The sequence below is a fragment of the Triturus cristatus genome, chromosome 5_1, assembly GCF_964204655.1.
Source record: "Triturus cristatus chromosome 5_1, aTriCri1.1, whole genome shotgun sequence".
In the NCBI taxonomy this organism is placed as follows: domain Eukaryota; kingdom Metazoa; phylum Chordata; class Amphibia; order Caudata; family Salamandridae; genus Triturus; species Triturus cristatus.
In genome coordinates, this window is record NC_140587.1 from 706,261,596 (window position 1) to 706,280,686 (window position 19,091).

General features: G+C 45.8%; 1 protein-coding gene across 1 annotated transcript in view; it reads left to right on the forward strand.

Moving 5' to 3' along the window:
* Window positions 1-19,091, forward strand: part of CCDC178 (coiled-coil domain containing 178) — a 1,033,935-nt gene that overhangs the window by 292,414 nt on the left and 722,430 nt on the right. The window contains exon 13 of the mRNA XM_085605687.1: window positions 18,102-18,285. Coding sequence (XP_085461813.1) covers window positions 18,102-18,285 — 184 coding nt within the window. The remainder of the gene's footprint in view (window positions 1-18,101; window positions 18,286-19,091) is intronic.

The window sequence follows — 19,091 nt, forward strand, 5'->3', positions numbered from 1 at the left end:
TGTTTGCAGAATAAACACAGCTAGATGGGGTGGGAGAACACTCGTCTTTGGCGCTAGTAAACTTTGGAACTCTTTGCCTCAAACTTTGAGATCCCAATACAACTTGCTGCAGTTTAGCAAACAGCTAAATACATGACTCTTCGCTGAATCACTCAGGTAAGCCTAGTGATCAGCGTTCTGTTTATTGATTTCTAGCATTAAACCGCTAGCACTGTGACACCTTTGGGTAATTGCATGCTTTATAAAGTACTTACATTACATTACATAGAGAGTTTGTGAAATGCCCTGAAATGTTTCCTAATCTTCTCAGGGGGTCAACCCAACCTTACTGACTTCATGACAGTGTAGTTGGTCTGGTCTCCTACCTCTAATGTAAGGAGTATGTCACTCTCCTCTGTAGGGCATGTACCACCAAAGACTACCCCCGAGAACTCCTCTGGGACCCTGTGCACTTTCAAAGCTGCTTCATAGGCTGCCAACCATTTATCTATGCAAACCAGAAATGGTAGAATGGACTGCAGTATAATCCAACTTTTACGATTTTATTTTTGGAGGGGGTTGCCAACGGCATTTGAGGCGTGCAAGCTGGATTTGCGCTCCCCCACTGCGCTTTTGCTGAACATGAGGAGAAATAGAGCCTCAATCAGGTTCCCAAACCAGCTGCACAACCATATACATACAGCAATCAAAATAATCCACTATATTTAGCCAGGTAATCTCAATTTAATCTTAATTTTTGTCAACATTTCCTACATATTTTATTCGCAAAGTTTTCATAATTCTTCAATTCATTTTACAATTGCCCTTCCTGGCTTTGCACAGTAGCACGAGTGAGTTCACATGTCCCAATGTTTTTAAAATACCCAATGCATTTTGAGATGATTCCCTTCTGCAGGGGTATCTAGAATACAAGATTTCATAAAAGAACCCATCAGTATAATAAATATGACCTTAACTAGTCTGACGCAACTAATGCACCTAAGATGCGGTAAACTGACTCATGGACATTATCATAATGGGCTGTTCTCTCCGAGTGAAGGGGTTTCACCTGCGAATATGGAGTTTCAGTTGGTTTTTCACGCACTGGGTAAAGGGCATTGTAGAGGTCTTATTTTGTTATAAGAAATGAGGGTTTTATGATCTCTGTGGAGTTTGTTGTCATTGAGGATTATTTTTTAATCGAGGGCCTAGTTGGTCACAGATTTGCGTTTGGTTGAAGCATGTTACGATTTACATGTAGTACGTCATCATTGCAATGCACTAGGCATAATGTTTACAGACTTTGTAGGTGCATTAGTTTGGGGACCTGATTGAGACTCCATTTCTTCTCATAATCATTTATCTATGCCACCCCCCATGTTATAACTGGGCACGATATCTTTTGAGACTCATGTGATGACACTGCAGGTATGCTTCCACCAATATTGTTGTTGCTGGACCCCACTGGAAAGAATCCGATAACGAGACCTGAGGCTCAGCTCATTGAAAAATCAAAAGATGTCACAACAGGGAGAACTGAAAAAGGCTCGAATTGGTCTCAGTACAGAGATGTACTGAACAATGAGTTACCACATGGTATTGAACAAGCACAAGTCCTATTCTCACTGCTGTTCACCATTGTTATAAAGGGGAATCCTTGTTGGCTGAGATATGTACCCAAGCCAGGCAGGATCCACCACTCTTGTCAGGGTAAGCTAGCTACACACTAAAAGTTAACCTGTGCTTACTCTCTGGTAGCTTGACACAGCAGACAGGGTTATCTAAAGGGGCAATGAGTAAAGTATTTGTGCAACACACACAGAATCAGAATGAATACACCACAAAAAGACACCACACAATAGATTATTATATTGTCACCAACCCGGTGATGACAATGCAGCCGACAGTCCGTTGCTACTTGCCTGGCCCGAAAGTCAGGCACAGGGGAGGAGTCGCGTCATTGCGGCTGGTCCGGAACAAGAGGGAGATGGAAGCGCGCGCATCGCGCAAGATGGAAAAGAAGACAGAGACTGAGAACGAGCGCCAAGAGGAAGCGGTACCAAGGAAGGTCCCTGGGGAGGAAAGTGGGAAGGAGCGGAGCGGAGTGAGCTTGTACTGTCCGCGATGCTACAGGAAGACCCGGCCGAGATGGAGCTCCCTCGCCGCCAGTCAGCCATCGGGTCCCGCCACGTCCCAGGAGAGGCTTCTAAAAAAGGAACTAACTAGAAAAGAAAAGAAAAGGAGAAAGGAAAGGGAGGGAGAGGATAACGTATAAGACAAACAAAGATGGGCAAACAGATAGATGCCTTCTTCCACAGATGAAGAGAAGAGGGATACAAGCTCCATATTAGTTATTTGAGTCTTTCAAACATATTTTTTGTGTGTGTTTATTAAGTTAAACGCACAGCCCCCTTCCCATAGTAGCACGAGTAACCCCCATTTCTAGAAAACAAGGGCAGACACTTACCTGCTTCTTTGTTTTTGTTGAGGGTTCTGGAGGGGAGGAACTCCGAAGAACCTGAAAAAGAAACAAGATATTGGAACACCTAAACAAGGATTGTGCTCCGTTGACAAATAAAGAACTGTATATTATTAAATAAATTAGTTATGACGGACTTTGAGACCATCCTGAGTAGTTTATTAGCAACCACTTCAGGCATCTGGTCACATATATTCTGGACAAAACAAACCAAAATAAAAAAAATCCAATGTATAGAAGTTGAGATTTAGAATTGTAAAGGAGTAGATGCAAGTAAAGAAAAAAGGTTATTTTAGGTTGTGCTGCAGCCAACTAGTATCATTTAACGTACAGCCCCTGGGTATGTGGTATACCACGTTAAAAGGAACTTACTAGTAAATTAAATATGCCAATCAGGTATACACCAATCTCACCATGTTTAGGGGGGAAGCACGTGTACTTTAGCACTGGTTATTAGTAGTAAAGTGCTCAGAGTCCTACGCCCAACAAAAAGAATCAGCAAAAACAGGAGGTAAAAGGCAAAAGGTCTGGGAAAAGACCAACCTAAGGATGACAGGTCTAACAGCAAGGGTAAAGGTAGTGAATGGATAAGGGTCGAGTTATAGTTAATGTAGTGTGGCGAGTGAGGTGAGAAGACTGTGGACGTAGGTGCACAAGTTATATGAATTGTAAGGTGGTGCATAGGTATAAATGTGAGTTACAAGTATGATTTATTAATTTGAAAGTGGTGCATAAATTACTACAGTTTAGTTGGATTTGCATAGCAAACTAAATAAAGTTTTCCAACTATAACCTAGGGAGAGGAGTTGGCCTAACGGCTAGGGCGGTCAACCTCAAAACTGGGGAACTGTGTTCGAGTCTCGGCAATGACACTGAATATCTTGTGATTCTGGGCAAATCACTTAATCTCCATGTGCCTAACAAAAATGAACATGTACTCACATAATGCAACTGGTGCTATGTAAAGCGCTCTGAAACCTGATTCGGGTCAAGTTCGCGCTATATAAAACTCTTTAAAATAAAAAACCTATCTTTAACCTTTGTTTTTTTGGGGTGAAAATATATATGTATATTTATATATAAAAACAAAACAAAAAAAATTGTACTAATCTACTAACTACTAATCTTGGGTTTCGAAGTAGAGTGCTACTTGTTAGAAGAAGCACATGTATTTTAAATCAAATAATACCACAGAGCATCTTTCTGATGTGCCCAATAAAACTCAGTGTTTTTGACCAACGTGCTAATCCAGTGAGGCTATTTTGGAGTCCTTGTTAATAACAAGGATATCTTGACCAACATTTTCAAATGTTTCATAATGATGCAAAGCAAGTTCTCAGAAACAATGTAGCATTTTCATGTGATATGTGAATCTTACCATGAGATTCGAAACAGTTTTGATGAGAAACCCTTACTTAAATCGTGTTACCGAGCTAAATGTATGCACACACAAAAACAACAATTCAGGAAACAGCACAAGCATACAGCTGGCTATTCAAAAGAAAAAGAAAAGACATTGGCAGCTTAAATCATCCTTTAGCTGTAAATGTCATGTACATACTCTTTAGCAACCCCACAGGCCACTGTAGTCTCTAAACCACGCTGCTTGGATTAGATAGGAGTTATGTAAAATCTACAATCCGCATGCCTTAAATTGTTGGAATGGCCTTCCTTACTTAATAAAGTAAACAAATTTCCGTTCTGAACAAATCAAAGGAAATATTTGTCTTAATTCTCCCAAACAGGTCATGGATGTCCTCTCCCCCCACAGCTCCGCTGTTAAGTGCCACTGTCCGGGCACTGTGCTCTGCTGGCTCAGGTAGGTGTTTGAGGCCCTCCTCCACCCGCAGGTTCCTGCTTGTGCCTCATCCCTGGTGGTCCAGTGGGAGAGCCTTGCTCTTCTGCTGGCTGCTGTTGTCTGTGTCTGTCTTTGTGCTGTTTTTTTTGTTTTTCTGTCTCTGTGCCAGTTTCTGTCTTTGTGCCATTTTCTGTCTTTCTGTGCCCGTTTTTCTTCCAGCCTCTCACTGTTTCTCTATTGTGCCTGTGCTGTTTTTCTGTCTTTCCATGCCCGTTTTCTGCCTTCTTTCTGTCCTTATTGTGCCAGTAATTGTACCTGTGTCCTCTGTGTCATTAGCTGTTTTCTGTCTCCGTGCCCCTTTGCCCTCTGTGCCCTTCCTGCTGCTGCTGCCCCCACGGCCCCTCCCCCTGCTGGCAATTCCCACTTCCCGCCTACCATCTGCGCTTCCCTCCCCTACTTAATGGTGGGCACCGTGCGGCCGCGCCAAAGGCACGCCAAAGGTTAGCCCGTCTGCACCCGTCCGCGTCACGACCGCAGCCAGCGCCAGGAACCCTGGATCTACGACCTCCCACCACTACAACTCCGCTGCCCTCCTCGCACTCAACCCCGGAAGGAAGGACAGCTGACAGCGAGCGACGCCGTACACCACCCACGGCCAGTTCTCCTGCCGACTCTGCCGACAATCCTTCACCATCGACAGCCCCCCCACAACCGCTGAACCCACGCCGGATGCCTGTACCACGAAGCCCTGACGTACATCCTCCTCAACGTGCGCTCCTTACACAGACACGCCGTAGAGATCTGGGACCTGCTGGACACCCTCTCGCCAGACGTCGCCTTCTTCACGGAAACATGGACCAATGCCACCTCCACAAGATACAAGATCCAGAGAAAGGACCGCCCTCACTGCCCATGAGGAGGACTCGCCATCGCGCACAAGAGCTCCCTCCGACTCTCCACCTCTAGCACGAGTGACCCCCTCTCCAACAGAAAGCACCTCCACTTCCAGATCCAGACCAGCCCAGTACCACGCTGCACGGTACCCTCACCTACAGACCCCTGGGCCTCGTGCCTCTTCCACCACCACCATTGCTGACCTCTTCGCACCCCACGCCATCGCCTCCATGGACTACATTCTCATCGGAGACCTGAACTTCCACCTCGACAACCGCAGTGACCCGACTCCACGACCCTCCTGGACACCCTCGCCAACCTCGGACTAAAGCAGCTCGTCACCACCCCCACCCACAGAGCCGGACACATCCTCAACCCCATCTTCACAGGAGGGACAAACATCCACTTCAGCCACACCCTTCAGCCCCTCTGGACAGACTACCACTGTGTACACTTCACCTTCTACACCACCACTGCACCCAAGCCCACCCGCGACTGCCACAAAGGAACTGGAGCAAGGTCACAGAGGAACACCTCAACACCACCCTCTTCCATAACCCCCCCTCCGCAATGACCGACGCCAACTCTGCAGCCAAAGAACTACACAGCTGGATCACCAGCTGCGCAGACAAGCTTGCACCCCTCCGCCACCCCATCAGACAACGCCCCCTGAAGGCCGCCTGGTTCACCACTGACCTCCAAGAAGCCAGGCCCTCCTGCAATTAGTCCCATCCTTTTCAACATCTACTTGCGGACCCTGTTCCCTCTAATTAAATCTTTTGAAGTCAGCCTGGTGAATTACGCTGACGATACGCAGCTGGCCTTCTCTTTAGAAGGGGACGACGCACTGTCTATGGATGTATTCCAGCAATGTATGCAGCAGACCACGGACTGGCTTAGAAGTAACTCTCTACAGTTCAATAGTGGAAAAACGGAGGTGGTCTTCTGCTCGCCAACGAGGATTCCGAAACATCTTCCCTCCGAGTTCAGACTTTCTCCAGAGGAAGGACCTCTGATACCGGTCAGCAAGGTACGCAATCTTGGGGTGATTATTGATGATGACCTCCAGATGGTATCCCAGGCTAATAAGACCGCTAACGTGTGTTTTGCCCTGCTACGTCTGCTTCGCAGCATTCTACCTTTACTTCCTAGGGAGTCTCGAGCTACGGTGGTGCGCAGTACGGTACTAAGTAGGCTGGACTATTGCAATTCCCTATATCTGGGGGCCCCGCAGTATATCTTCCAGGGATTGCAAAAGATCCAGTCAGCTGCAGCCAAACTAGTTCTTGATAGGCGACGTAGCTCGTCGGCTACTGGAGCACTGAGGGACCTACATTGGCTACCTGTCAAGGAAAGGGTCTCCTTTAAGTCCCTGTGTCTGGTTTTCAGAGCAGTGCATGGAATAGGTCCAACCCCCCCTACAGGCAAAGTTTGCTCGTCATCAACCCATCAGGCAGCTCCGATCATCCACAGCTGGCCTATTGGTAGTCCCGAGATTTAAACGCTCCAGGGTGGGCGGAAGGGCTTTCAGCATAGTGGCTTCTGGCATGTGGAATAAACTCTCTCTGAATCTGAGGCAGTGTAATTCCCTGCTCGAATTTCGCAAGGGGCTTAAAACCTGGCTGTACCCCAAAGTCTAATCCTGCGCCGTTTCCCCTGACTCTCCCACTGTCCCCTTGGTATGTTTCTCCAGTCTAAAGCGCCAGGATGCCCGTAGGGTGATAGTTGCGCTATTTAAGTTTCACATCAATCATCAATCAATCAGACGCCTCGAGAAACTCTGGAGGAACAGGAAAACCACTAAAGACCAGAACACCTACAGGAACGCCATGACTGAATACCACCAGCACATAGGAGCCACAAAGAGGATCTTTATCAAGAACAGAATCCACACCAAAGCCAGTAATGCAAAAGAACTCTTCAACGTCATACAGCAGTTCACCAAACCCCCCAGTGAAGCCACGGACGTCACACCATCCCAGGACCTCTGCACCAAGCTCAGCTTCTACTTCCAGCTGAAAATCAAGGCCCTCTTCGACAACTTCAGCAAACAGACTCCAGGCACCACCCTACTCTCCACCACCGACAACCAGCCCACCCTCACCACCTGGAAACTGGCTACCACTGAAGACACTGCCACAACCATGGAGAACACCCACTCAGGAGCCCCCACAGACCCCTGCTCGCCTCACATCTACCACAGAGCCGCTGGCACCATAGCACCCGAACTATGCGTCAATTAACACCTCCTTCGAATCTGGCATTTTCCCTGACGACTGGAAGCGGGCAGAGGTCAAGCCCCTCCGCAAGAAACCCTCAGCTGACCCAACGGACCTGAAAAACTACTGGCCCATCAATCTCCTTTCCTTCGCAGCCAAAGTCACCAAGAGATTCATCAACGCCCAGCTGACCACCTTCATCGAAGAGAACGCCATCCTCGACTCCTCCCAGTCCGGATTCCACAGCAACCACTGCACCGAGACCGCCCTCCTCACCGCCACCAATGACATCCGCATGCTACTCGACCAAGGCCACACAGCGGCCCTCATCCTACTAGACCTCTCCGCAGCCTTCAACACCGTCTCCCACTACACTCTCGCCTCCAGATTCCACGACGCTGGCAAACGGGGAACCGCCCTCGACTGTATCTGCTCCTTTCTCGCCTGCAGAACCCAAAGGATCAGACTCCCACCCTTCCTCTTTGAACCCACTGAGATCAACTGCGGAGTACCACAAGGATCCGCGCTCAGCCCCACGCTCTTCAACATCTACATGGAACCCCTCGCCACCATTGTGAGAAAGCATGGGCTCAGCATAGTATCCTACACCGATGACCCCCAGCTCATCCTCTCCCTCACGAAGAACCCCGAAGACACCAGACTCAGCTTCCAGGAAGGAATGAAAGACGTTGCAGCCTGGATGAACAACAGCTGCCTTAAGCTCAACTCAGAGAAGACAGAGGTCCTCATCCTTGGACCCTCCTCCACCGCCTGGGACAACACCTGGTGGCCTTCCACCCTCAGAAACCCACCCACTCCATCAGACCACGCCTGAAACCTCAGCATCATTCCAGACTCCTCCCTCACGTGACCTGCCAGATCAACTCTGTCACCTCCACCTGCTTCAACTCCCTCTGCATCCACGGCAAGACCTTCAAGTGGATCCCCCCCCCCGAATGCAGAAAGACCGTCACCCACGCACTCATAACCATCAGTCTGGACTACGGTAATGCCCTCTACACCAGAATCAACAAAACTCTGCTACACAAGCTCCAAACCATCCAGAACACCGCAGCCAGACTTGTCCTTGGGACCCCATGACGTGAGCACATGACACAGCACCTACGAGACCTCCACTGGCTCCCCATCGAGAAGAGAATTACCTTCAAGCTACTCACCCATGCCTACAAATCCCTCCACAACATCAGACCCAAATACCTCAACAAAAGATTCTCCTTCCACATACCCAAAAGGAACCTCCGCTCTGCCGATCTCACCCTGGCAGAGACCACACGCATCCACAGAACCAGAGAAGGTGGAAGAGCCTTCTCTTACGTCGCAGCAAAGACTTGGAACGAGCTCCCAGTCAACGCTCCCCAACTCTGCACACCTTCAGGAAGAGCCTCAAGACCTGGCTCTTCGACTGATCCGGAGCTGCACCCTCCCTCCCCCAGCGACATGAGACCCTCACAGGTGAGAGGCACGCTTAAAAACCCCTGATTGATTGATTGAAACAATGCAAGACTGAAGACAGAAAGGAAAAACGTTTCCTTCTTGCACTCAGTTAGTCAAAACAATAATTGTGTTAAAGAACATTTCACTGTTATTATGAGTGATATCCGTTTTCATTTACTGAAATAAATCATGTTTCACTGGTCTTACTTTCTCTAGTTTCTTTTGATTGGAGTCTTATATTAAAAGAATGCCGGTTGCTATCTTATTACCGGCATTGCATCCCAGAAATAAAAATCTGATAGTTGCGCCCATTCCACCCATCGAAGGTAGGAGTATTTTTAATTTCTACAGGCATATGATAAATGTATCTTGAGGTCAAAAATTCACCTCTACTTGATTATAAAGAAACTCCTTTACTTTGTCAATGTAATACCCAGTTGGTCTGCTCTAACAAAATAATACCTTATTAACATCCCTAACCTTTAACTTAAAACTTGATGATTGAAGGACTCATATTTTTACTTTCTGGTTACAACCTTGATAAGAAACTGGATACCTCCTTCCGATCAGACGCTGGCAAGCACATTCCTCATGGTAAATGTCCTGTTTTGTGTCTGTAATGACAAATGTTGTCTAACTTTTCATTGACTCTCACTACTCATGTAGGGTGGGCAATTTGTCTTCTCCTTGGGTTATTTATTTACTTAGATTCTTGATATAGCATGTGAACATCCTAGACACAGGGTGCAGAGAGCTTTAGAGAGACCAGGTATTAGGTAACAGTGAGACAAGCAAAGGATGTCAGAAAACAAGGAGTTTAGGTCTTCAAAACAAGTTGTTTTTTTGGGTTACAGGATTTGAGATCAATTGCAACAAGCAGGTGGGGATTACAAAAGGTATCTTAGGGAATATTGTTTGAGATCCCTTTTAAAAATGGAGAGTGATGTGGCCTATCGGATATGTGTCACTTCCCTGTGGCATTCCAAATTCTTGAAGCATTTCCAGACTATAATCGTTTCAGGGTGGAAGATTTTTATCTGGGTGTATCTAGCACCTTAATGTTGTTCCTACGGAGAGCTAAGGTTTTTGATAAAAGAATTGAGGTTTGCACAAATGAATTGCCCTGTATGTGGTGGATGCAGTCTTAAAGATGGAGTGGTCTATGGTGATGGTCTATGATGACCAACCCTAGAAAGGAAAGGACTGGTGGAATGTGCTGAAATCTTTGTGTTTTGGAGATCAAAGGTCCTGCTGAGTGACGGACTGCTTTGAGGGAAGCTAGGGGAAATTTAAGCAGCCCAGTCAGCAGACCATTTTTGTTAAAACATTGCCTGGATTAAAGGTAGGGTGGCAAAACTTGATCCTTGAGATATTCCCAAGGAGATTTTGACAGGTATAGAGAAAGCTTTTTCTATTCTAGTGATTAGCATTCTGTCCGAGAGCTTGGATCTGAACAAGTCCAGCAATGTTCTTTCAATACCTATTCTGTGTCTCAGGATTTTAAGGAGGATATTGTGATCTGCAGTATCAAAGGCTGCTCATTGGTGAAGGAGAACTAAGAGGTAGAATTTCATTCATCAAAGAGACATAGAGCATTATCCACATATTGGGTATGGTGGTTTCAGTGCTGCACAGAACCCAGACTAGAAATTGTGTAGGCAATTATCCACATATTGGGTATGGTGGTTTCAGTGCTGCACAGAACCCAGACTAGAAATTGTGTAGGCAATGGTTGCTACTGTTGTATCCTAGCTGACTGGCTACATATCTTTAAATAATAATTGAGAGAAAAAGGAGGTTGGCGGTGGATCTGTAGTGTTTGAGCACATCCGGGTCTGTGTCCTGCTTTAGTGGTGAGTTAATAATTTGGACCCAGAGAATGGAGTTGGGGTCAGAGCCATCTCTGGATAGGGAGGATGGTATGGATCAGGGGAAACAACTTTAACATTGTGGAAACAGGTTCTGCGCACACGTTAAAAGTAAACACAATGTGGTGGGACCGAAGGGTAAGGTCGAAAGTACGAAGGAGGTCTACACCAGAAATATCTTTGTAGATTTAATCGTGCGTATCATCAAATGAAAAAAGGAACATGAGAACAACCAGCCGACACGTGTTTCGTCAACGGGAAACAACCCGTGACTCTTCAGGGCTGAGAAGAATAAGGATGGCAGAAAGCCAAGTTGTAGTCTCGATGGGTGGAAAGAGGTGAGGATATCACCGTAACGGCCGCGGTATGCAGGGAAGTGGAAAGCTTCGGAATTGGCGCGTAGGCGCAGTAAGAACACCAAGAAGTCTCTAGCTCAATTGCGGCAGAGATAAAGGGCGGGTAAATCCGTTGGGATGCGTGGATGACGGGTAAGTCACTCCACAGTGAAATCGTGAGCTCCGGGCAACGAGCTGGAATCGTCTCGCGCGAGACGATTCCAGCTCGTTGCCCGGAGCTCACGATTTCACGTTGACGAAACACGTGTCGGCTGGTTGTTCTCATGTTCCTTTTTTCATTTGATGATACGCACGATTAAATCTACAAAGATATTTCTGGTGTAGACCTCCTTCGTACTTTCGACCTTACCCTTCGGTCCCACCACATTGTGTTTACTTTTAACGTGTGCGCAGAACCTGTTTCCATTTGTAGTGGGTGTCTCCTACACCCCAAATCGCAGGGGTTCTTTTTCTTGCCAGGGTTTGTTTTCCCCTGATCTTGCAGCACCGTACTTACCAGTCCACTATCTGACCCTTGGTGTGTTATGTTTGAGCGCCATTCTTCCTTCATCAACTAAACCCCTCACAGAACCAACTTTAACATTGTGTTCCTTTTACAACGCGGTCGTTACAATGACCGCTCTGTTAGAGCGCGATGCCTTTACATCGCAAGTCATTAGATCGACTTGCTGTAGGGGGCGCTCAAACCTAAGGAATGGTATAACTTACTATTCCAACACCTTTGCTACTGTTGCACAGGCTGGAGTTGGAATAGTAAATCATACTATTCCTAAGTCCAGCGCGCCCCCTACAGCTAGTCGATCTAATGACTTGCGATGTAAAGGTATTGCGTTCTAACAACGCGGTCATTGTAACAACTGCGTTGTAATAGAACTCGTTGTAATAGCGTGCGATGTAACATGCTATATTCATGGATCAGAGACAAAGTTTGATGACTTTGTCTTTACAGTGTCTTTTTTTGCACAGTTTTTCAAACTAGGGCTGAAGGCATTCTAAGAGCCACAGAAATGTAATTGATGAAACATGGTCTTCCTGTGTCAGGAGAAGGGGTTTGGCAATACCATGCCTAATCTTAATGATTTTGCCTGCAAGGTGTGAGGCTAGATCATTGTGCTTGGATTTTACAGTGGGAGGTGGGGTGCCTTTGTGGATTATTTCTGAATGATCTGGAGAAGTCCTCTTGAAGCGTGTGGAATTTTTAATATCAGTCATGTGGATTTCACATGGATTTTTTCCTGGTTATCTTGTGTTTGAGGAGGTGGACAGAGGCAGGAGAATTTCTACATCAGCTTTTGTGTGCTCCTATGATTTTTATAATCTTGTTCACCTCATCAACATACCAGGATTAAGTTTGCTTGGATTTAATTCATTTTCTTGGTGGCAGTGGTTACATTGCCCTTGATAGCTGGACTGTCTCTTATTGGTCTGCTAGCATGGCAGTGCAGCACTAAAGTAAACAAACAAAGTGATGGGTGGAATGCTTGAATTAATCTCAGCCACTGGTAATTACTTGGGCTGCAACCTAATACGTTGTTTTTTTTTGCAAACCATGCCTTCTCAGATTAAACCCAGTTGTATGCAAATTGGCCATGTTCCTGCTCCAAAAGAAACAGTACAACCCGAAATGTCAAGGCAAATTTTCTCTGAACTGGAACACAAGCAATTTAAGACTGGTTTTGGCCTGTTTGGGCCTCTTCAGTTAAGGGCAACACAGGACCCATGTCTGGGCATATTTGTCCCATCATTCCTGCATTCACAATGATTTGCAGTGGGTTGCAAATTGAAACCTGTCTAAATAAAATTAATTATCTAGGTAGTTGTGTGCCCCCCTGCAAATGAACAATTTGTGATGGTTTCTACTATTTCATATACCGTATTACTATTTGCATTACCATTCTGAAACCAGTCTGTGTGCAATTGAATATCCTGGTTAGAAAATATGTCTTTGTACATTGAGCCCAGAGAGTCCTATTTTCCTGATAGAGTGACAAGATAACTCTTTCAAATACAGCATGGTCTTCTGTGCTGCTATCTTAACAAACCAGGGAGACAGTGAGTTTTCTAGGCACTCTTCTTTGAGTTCCTGGGAATCTCCTTTAGACCTTGAAACTTGCAAACTGAGTAGAATAACAGTAATAACTGCTGTTTTCAACCTTCATATCCGTCTGGACAACAGTGTGAAAAGATGAGGAGAACGGGTCCCAGCCCCTGCTGTTCAATATGGAAGCAGGCTCTGTGATTCATTTCCTAGGTTCCTGTGATCAAGAAACCTCCAATCTCATGCATTTCCTGCACAGTGGAGAGATTTGTAATAGAGCAGGAACTAGGGGCCTTGTATGTTGTGTACTGCAAATTTAGGGCTCAGTGTGATTCAAGGATTAATGCCAGTACACTGTACAGTGAGTCACAGAAATTTGCCAAACTAACGTTTCATGCTAGTTGACTACTGTTAGAAATTGGGTTTCTGGTTGGCTAGGGTATGTACCTAAGCCAGGCATAACACACCACTCTAGTCAGGGTAAGGGAGTTACACACACAAGATAACCCCTGCTCACTCCCTTAAAAGCTTGGCAGAACAGTCAGGCTTATCCCAGAGGCAATGTGTAAAGCGCTTATGCAACACACACACACCAGTGACACACAGCATACCAGTGACACACAGCATACACTACAAAAAGAGACTCGACACAAAGTTATATAAAAATATCCTTTGTATTATATCTAAAACACACTAGATCACATTTACATAAATCACTTTGCCACTAGGCAATCATCCTAATATCACATAGATCATAAACCACTTTGTAGTAGAGGCAAAACCCATTAGACCAGTATCATATCAATCGTCTTCCATCAGACAATGGTCCTTCCATCACATGTAGTGCCTAGAACCAGCATATGGTTCCCTTACGTTCGAGTGCCTAGAAGTTGCACAGGTCATAAATCATGTTGCCATAAGGCAGTTATCCTAAACATAACAGTTAGTGCATATACTGATAATTTGCACATGTCATGAACACCAAAACATTATGCAAACAACCGTCTAATGCATAATGTGCAGTTCCTAGACATAATACTTGCTACTCTGGCCAATATAAGGCATACATCCTAACCTTAGGGCCTGGAATTGCAAGTAGGTTTATGCAGGAGGGTGTATCACCAGATAATCAGGGTACACAAATCACCACATTGTACTTTACTAGGCAGCCACAGTGCTGCTCGTGTGGGCTGTATGGTATTACCCTGGCGTTACCCAATGGAGTGGGGCCTCCGTTAAGGATTCTCCCTGTAAGCCTATAATATGTTTTTGGGCATTGAATGCCCCCCAATTATAGCATGTCTGGTGCCCTCCAGGGCCACTCGGAAATGCTTGCAAGGGACTGGATTTGGGCCGGACCGGGACCACTCGCAAAGGTCATACGGTGAAGTTCAATCACTCCCCCGGGGCCCGACTCAATGATCAATTACATGCTGGCCTCCCACAAATCTGACTGAGGTCAAGGTGACAGCCTACAGCCTTCTGCAACAGGTCAGGGGAGGTGGGCTGTCTCCCACACTGCTCTCATGTATGCCGCTGTGCATCAGGATTTTCTCGCAGTTGGCGGCCCAGATACCCACAAGGTAAAGCGGCGTCAGCAGGTTCCTGCTCTGCTGCCCATCATGGTCTCCTTTGAGGACGGGGGGGCCGCAGTCGAGGGAGTGACAAAAGCGTTACGAAGGAGCCGCCCTCGGGACTACCGGCAGCCTTGCGTTGGGCCCACCTCTCCCCAAGGGTATTGTGAAGGGCGAGTGTGGCCATTCTCACTGGGTCCTGCCCTCAGCAGGACGACGGTGGAGATCCTCTGCTTCTTCATGGCCAATTTTCTGGATTGGGGGAGGATGCCACGGGTCATCCCCTCTGACTGCGCATGTCGCAGCTCCTCTTCCAAACAGAGGGGGGGAGCGCAGAATGAGCCCACGCCTCTTCTTGACCCTCACCAACCTAGCAAGTGCTTTGCATGTGCTTATCTGCACTAAAGGGGAGAGACACAGTCCTCCACGCACTGGGAGGCAGGGAGTTCCCCAAAGCGCTCTAACCTTATGGAATAAAGTGTTTAAGACATGCTTCTTTATCCAGGTGATGACTACAGTGCTCACCCCACGCGCTGTTTCACAATTTGGTGAAAGAACAGTCCAGTCCTTTCTCTCCTCCAGGCAGGAGCATCCACTACAGGCCGTTCTACCCCGCCCTCCTCACACAGCTCTTCAGCTCTCCCACCAGGCAGGTTACCTTTAGACTCTACAAGGATCTTTCCTGGAGTCTTTTGTATCCCTGAGACTTCCAACAGGAGGCCGGAACCCACAAGCCCTTGGAGATTCTTCATAGGCAGGATACCACAGCAGGGCAAAAGGAGTCAGTCCTTTTCCTCCACCATAGACAGAAGCCACAACTTCGGGCACCCAGTTCTCACGCAGAAAAGGCAGCATTCCTCACTCCTCACAGTCCTTCCGCTCTTCTTCTTGGCAGGGTTCTCTTGTTCCTTGAAGTAATCTAAAGTCCTGGGGTTTTAGGTCCAATACTTATACTCCATTTTGTCATTGTTCTCCATGTGGCAAGAGTCTCTGAACCCAGTCCAAACCAGTCCAGTACTCCCTGGTGCAGCATGACCACAGGGGGCAGAGACAGCATTATGAAAAGGAGATACAGCCTATTCAGGTGCAAGCAAAACTCTTCCCACAACTCTAAATGCAGACCAGGTCTATTCAGCCAAGCTATTAGTCACCCAGGCAAGGCAGGGCACAACTCAACCCCCCAGTGACTATCTAGAGTGAATGCACATTCCCTCCTCTTGTCACTGCAACACCAGACGCTAAATACACAAACAGTCAAAGGCACGCAGTATGGTAAAGTAAGAAAATGCCCGCTTTCTAAAAGTGGCATTTTCAAACACAGAATGTAAAAACCACCTTCACCAAAAGGTGTGTTCGTAAATTCTGAGTTCAGAGAGCCTAAATTCCATTTCTCTGTCTTGTCCCTATGAAAAGTTATACTTGTAAGATGTTACAAAGCAACTCCCATGTTAGCGTATGGGACAGATAGCCTTTCAATAGTGAAAAATGAAATAGACAGTATTTCACTATCAGGACATGTCACACACACACGTACATGTGCTACCTTTCTCATACACTGCACCCTGCCCATGGGGGTACCTTGGGCCTAACATAGGGGTGCCTTACATGTAATAAAAGGGAAGGTTAGGTTCTGGCATTTGCACATGGCAGTTTACAACTGCACACGCAGACACTACAGTGGTAAGTCTGAGACACATTTACAAGGCGACTCACATGGGTGGCACAACCAGTGCTGTAAGCCCACTAGTAGCATTTGATTTACATGCCCTGGCACACACCGTGCACTTTACTTGGGACTTACCAATACATTAAATATGCCAATCATGGATAACCAATCATATTAAAATTCATGCAGAGAGCCTATGCACTTTAGCACTGATCAGCAGTGGTAAAGCACCCAGAATCCTATAGCCAACAAAAACAGGGTCAGAAAAATAGGAGGCAAAAGGCAAAACATTTGGGGATAAACATGCAAAAAGGGCCAGGTCTAACAAGTACCACTTGTTCTATAGCATATATTATCACCTAATGCCCATGTCTGCTTTGTCCGGTTTTTGAAACCTCTTCCCTTGCATATGAGATGATGCACTGTCAGAGCACAGAAAACTATTTTTATAGGTATCAACAATTTTTTTAAACTTCGATGAAAAATGTACATCCTCGTGCCTCCGTTTACTGTCTTGTCAGACTTAGCTATAGTCATCGTTAACCATTTCAAGTGATTCCTTCAGATGAGTTCAGTTCAAGCGATGGAAGATGAAAGGCATTCAAACTAAAATATTGGATAACATAGTACAAGATTATAGAAGATGGTGTGTTCTCAATATTACCGTCCTGTAGAAGGTAAATGCGATCAAAAAGAGTAGTTGACAAGAATTATGTGGATTTAATGCAATGCCATTTACCTTGTCTACCAAGAAGCTAAACAACATATATAATCTGTTTTGTTGGGATTAGGTGACACTAGGCTCCCAAACTTGATTCATTTTAAATCGACTCAAAGTGGAGATTTTTGATACCCTGATAAAAAAAAAAAAACTATAATAAACTACAATAGTACTTTCGCTCTGAAAGCTGTCCTTTCTAGGTGAAAGACTGTGGAATGAGGATACTTCGACTTGACCAAAGATGGAATCAGTAATGGTCAGGATCCTACACTATAACATAACATATCTGTAAAACACTCATTCACCCAGAAGGGTATCTTGGCGAAGAATAACAGAGATTTACTGTTATCCAAATCAGTGGTACTCATTTTATCAGCCAAAGAAGGATGAAAGTCTGAGTGGATCTACGGGGGCTTGACTATGAGATCACATACAAGCATTAGTTCGCTAAACCACACGGCCTGAGTAAATATAGAGAACGCAGAAAGTCATAGGAAGATGGGGGGGTTTCATATGCAATGCAAAACAGTTCTTCAATTTCAGGAAATCCAGCACTAAAACGCAATAATACAAGTTCATTAACCACCTAAGCCACCTTACCAGTATAATACAATGAGAGCCTTTGCATACAAACAGACCTCAGTAATCAAGGCCCTAAACCCCTGGTATTTTAAAAAGCAGTCTGTGGACAATAAAGAAACCCAGAACAGTTTTACTATGGCATTTCTCCTTGTTGTCATTCCATTTGAGGACGGAATTTGTAAAAACATTGGATAGGGTTAGCATACCCGAAGCTGGCTGTCATTGATTCTGTACCCCTCGACTCCACCCTTCTTAGCTCCACCCCTTTTTGTACCTAGCTTCTTCTAGTTCATGAGTTCCTAGGACAAAGAGTGTCCTTTTCCAGCAGTGAATGATTAAAATTGTCTTATCGAGGTTTTCTGCAACAAATGTAATGGTGCAAAAGAAGTAATGATGTCTCCTCCATGTTTTCTCTCATATGTCTGAAAAACGTGAATGTGTTTGCTCTGTTGTGATTTTTTTTCTTTGACAGCGTTGTCAGAAAGGCGAAACTTCAAGCAGAAACCATCCGTATGTTGAAAAGCATCAAGAAAAGCGAAGAACAATATTTGAAAACTGCCACAGACCTGGATGAAGTTAGTTCCAGGCATGATGTAACCAAAATCAAAATGGAGGAAATGGGCGATCAAGCTTCCAGGGATGAAACAAGAATGAAAGTAATATTTATGTTTCGTTTCATTTTAAGACTGTCATACTAGAAAGAGCAGTATTGTTTTTCTTTATATTATATTTATGTTATGTTCTCACTGTCGGTATTGTTAAGGTATTGTCAAGGTCGGTAATGTTTTCACAATTACTCATTCCTGCGAGGAGTGAGAGCTCCGCCTGAACCGCTGAGATCCCTTGAAGACAGGGCCGGAATGGGAACCCAAAGCAGCCCTGGCCGTTCTGATAGACCAGCCTCCTTGTTGCTTTTGTTACCCTTCCAGTCTCCCAGGGAAATGCCCGGTGCCCGCTAGTGCCAGTCCGGCGCTGTTTGTACAAGGTAACCAGTCACCGGTAGTACACAGCTGGTGCCACGCTGCCCAGTTGCATGGGACACAGGGGCAAGGCTTTTACTGTCTCACATCCTAATGTTGCCTCGCTCTCCATTGCCTGTTGGAGTTGCTTACTCACAGACCTAATCTTACGTCATCAGTGCACTATCAAGCAGTTCTTCCACCTTCCTTCTAGTGAGGCCCTCTGGAATCCATAGGTTCAGAGCTTTAAGTGGGATGAAAATACTGGAGGATCTCTCAAAGGGGCGCCGCAGATGTAATTAAGGGCGTTGCTTAAAATACCCAAGTTAAAAACCTGGGCTTAGCATAGTGTGCCGCCTGACTGTTAATTTGCTGTTTCTGTCAGTGCACCCAGACTTATAATACAGCAAGTAACATCACACCTACAACAAGCCTAGATTATTGGCTTTGTCAATGGTTGTTAGTTGCGTAAGATAAATAAGCAACAACTCTGGCTTCATTGC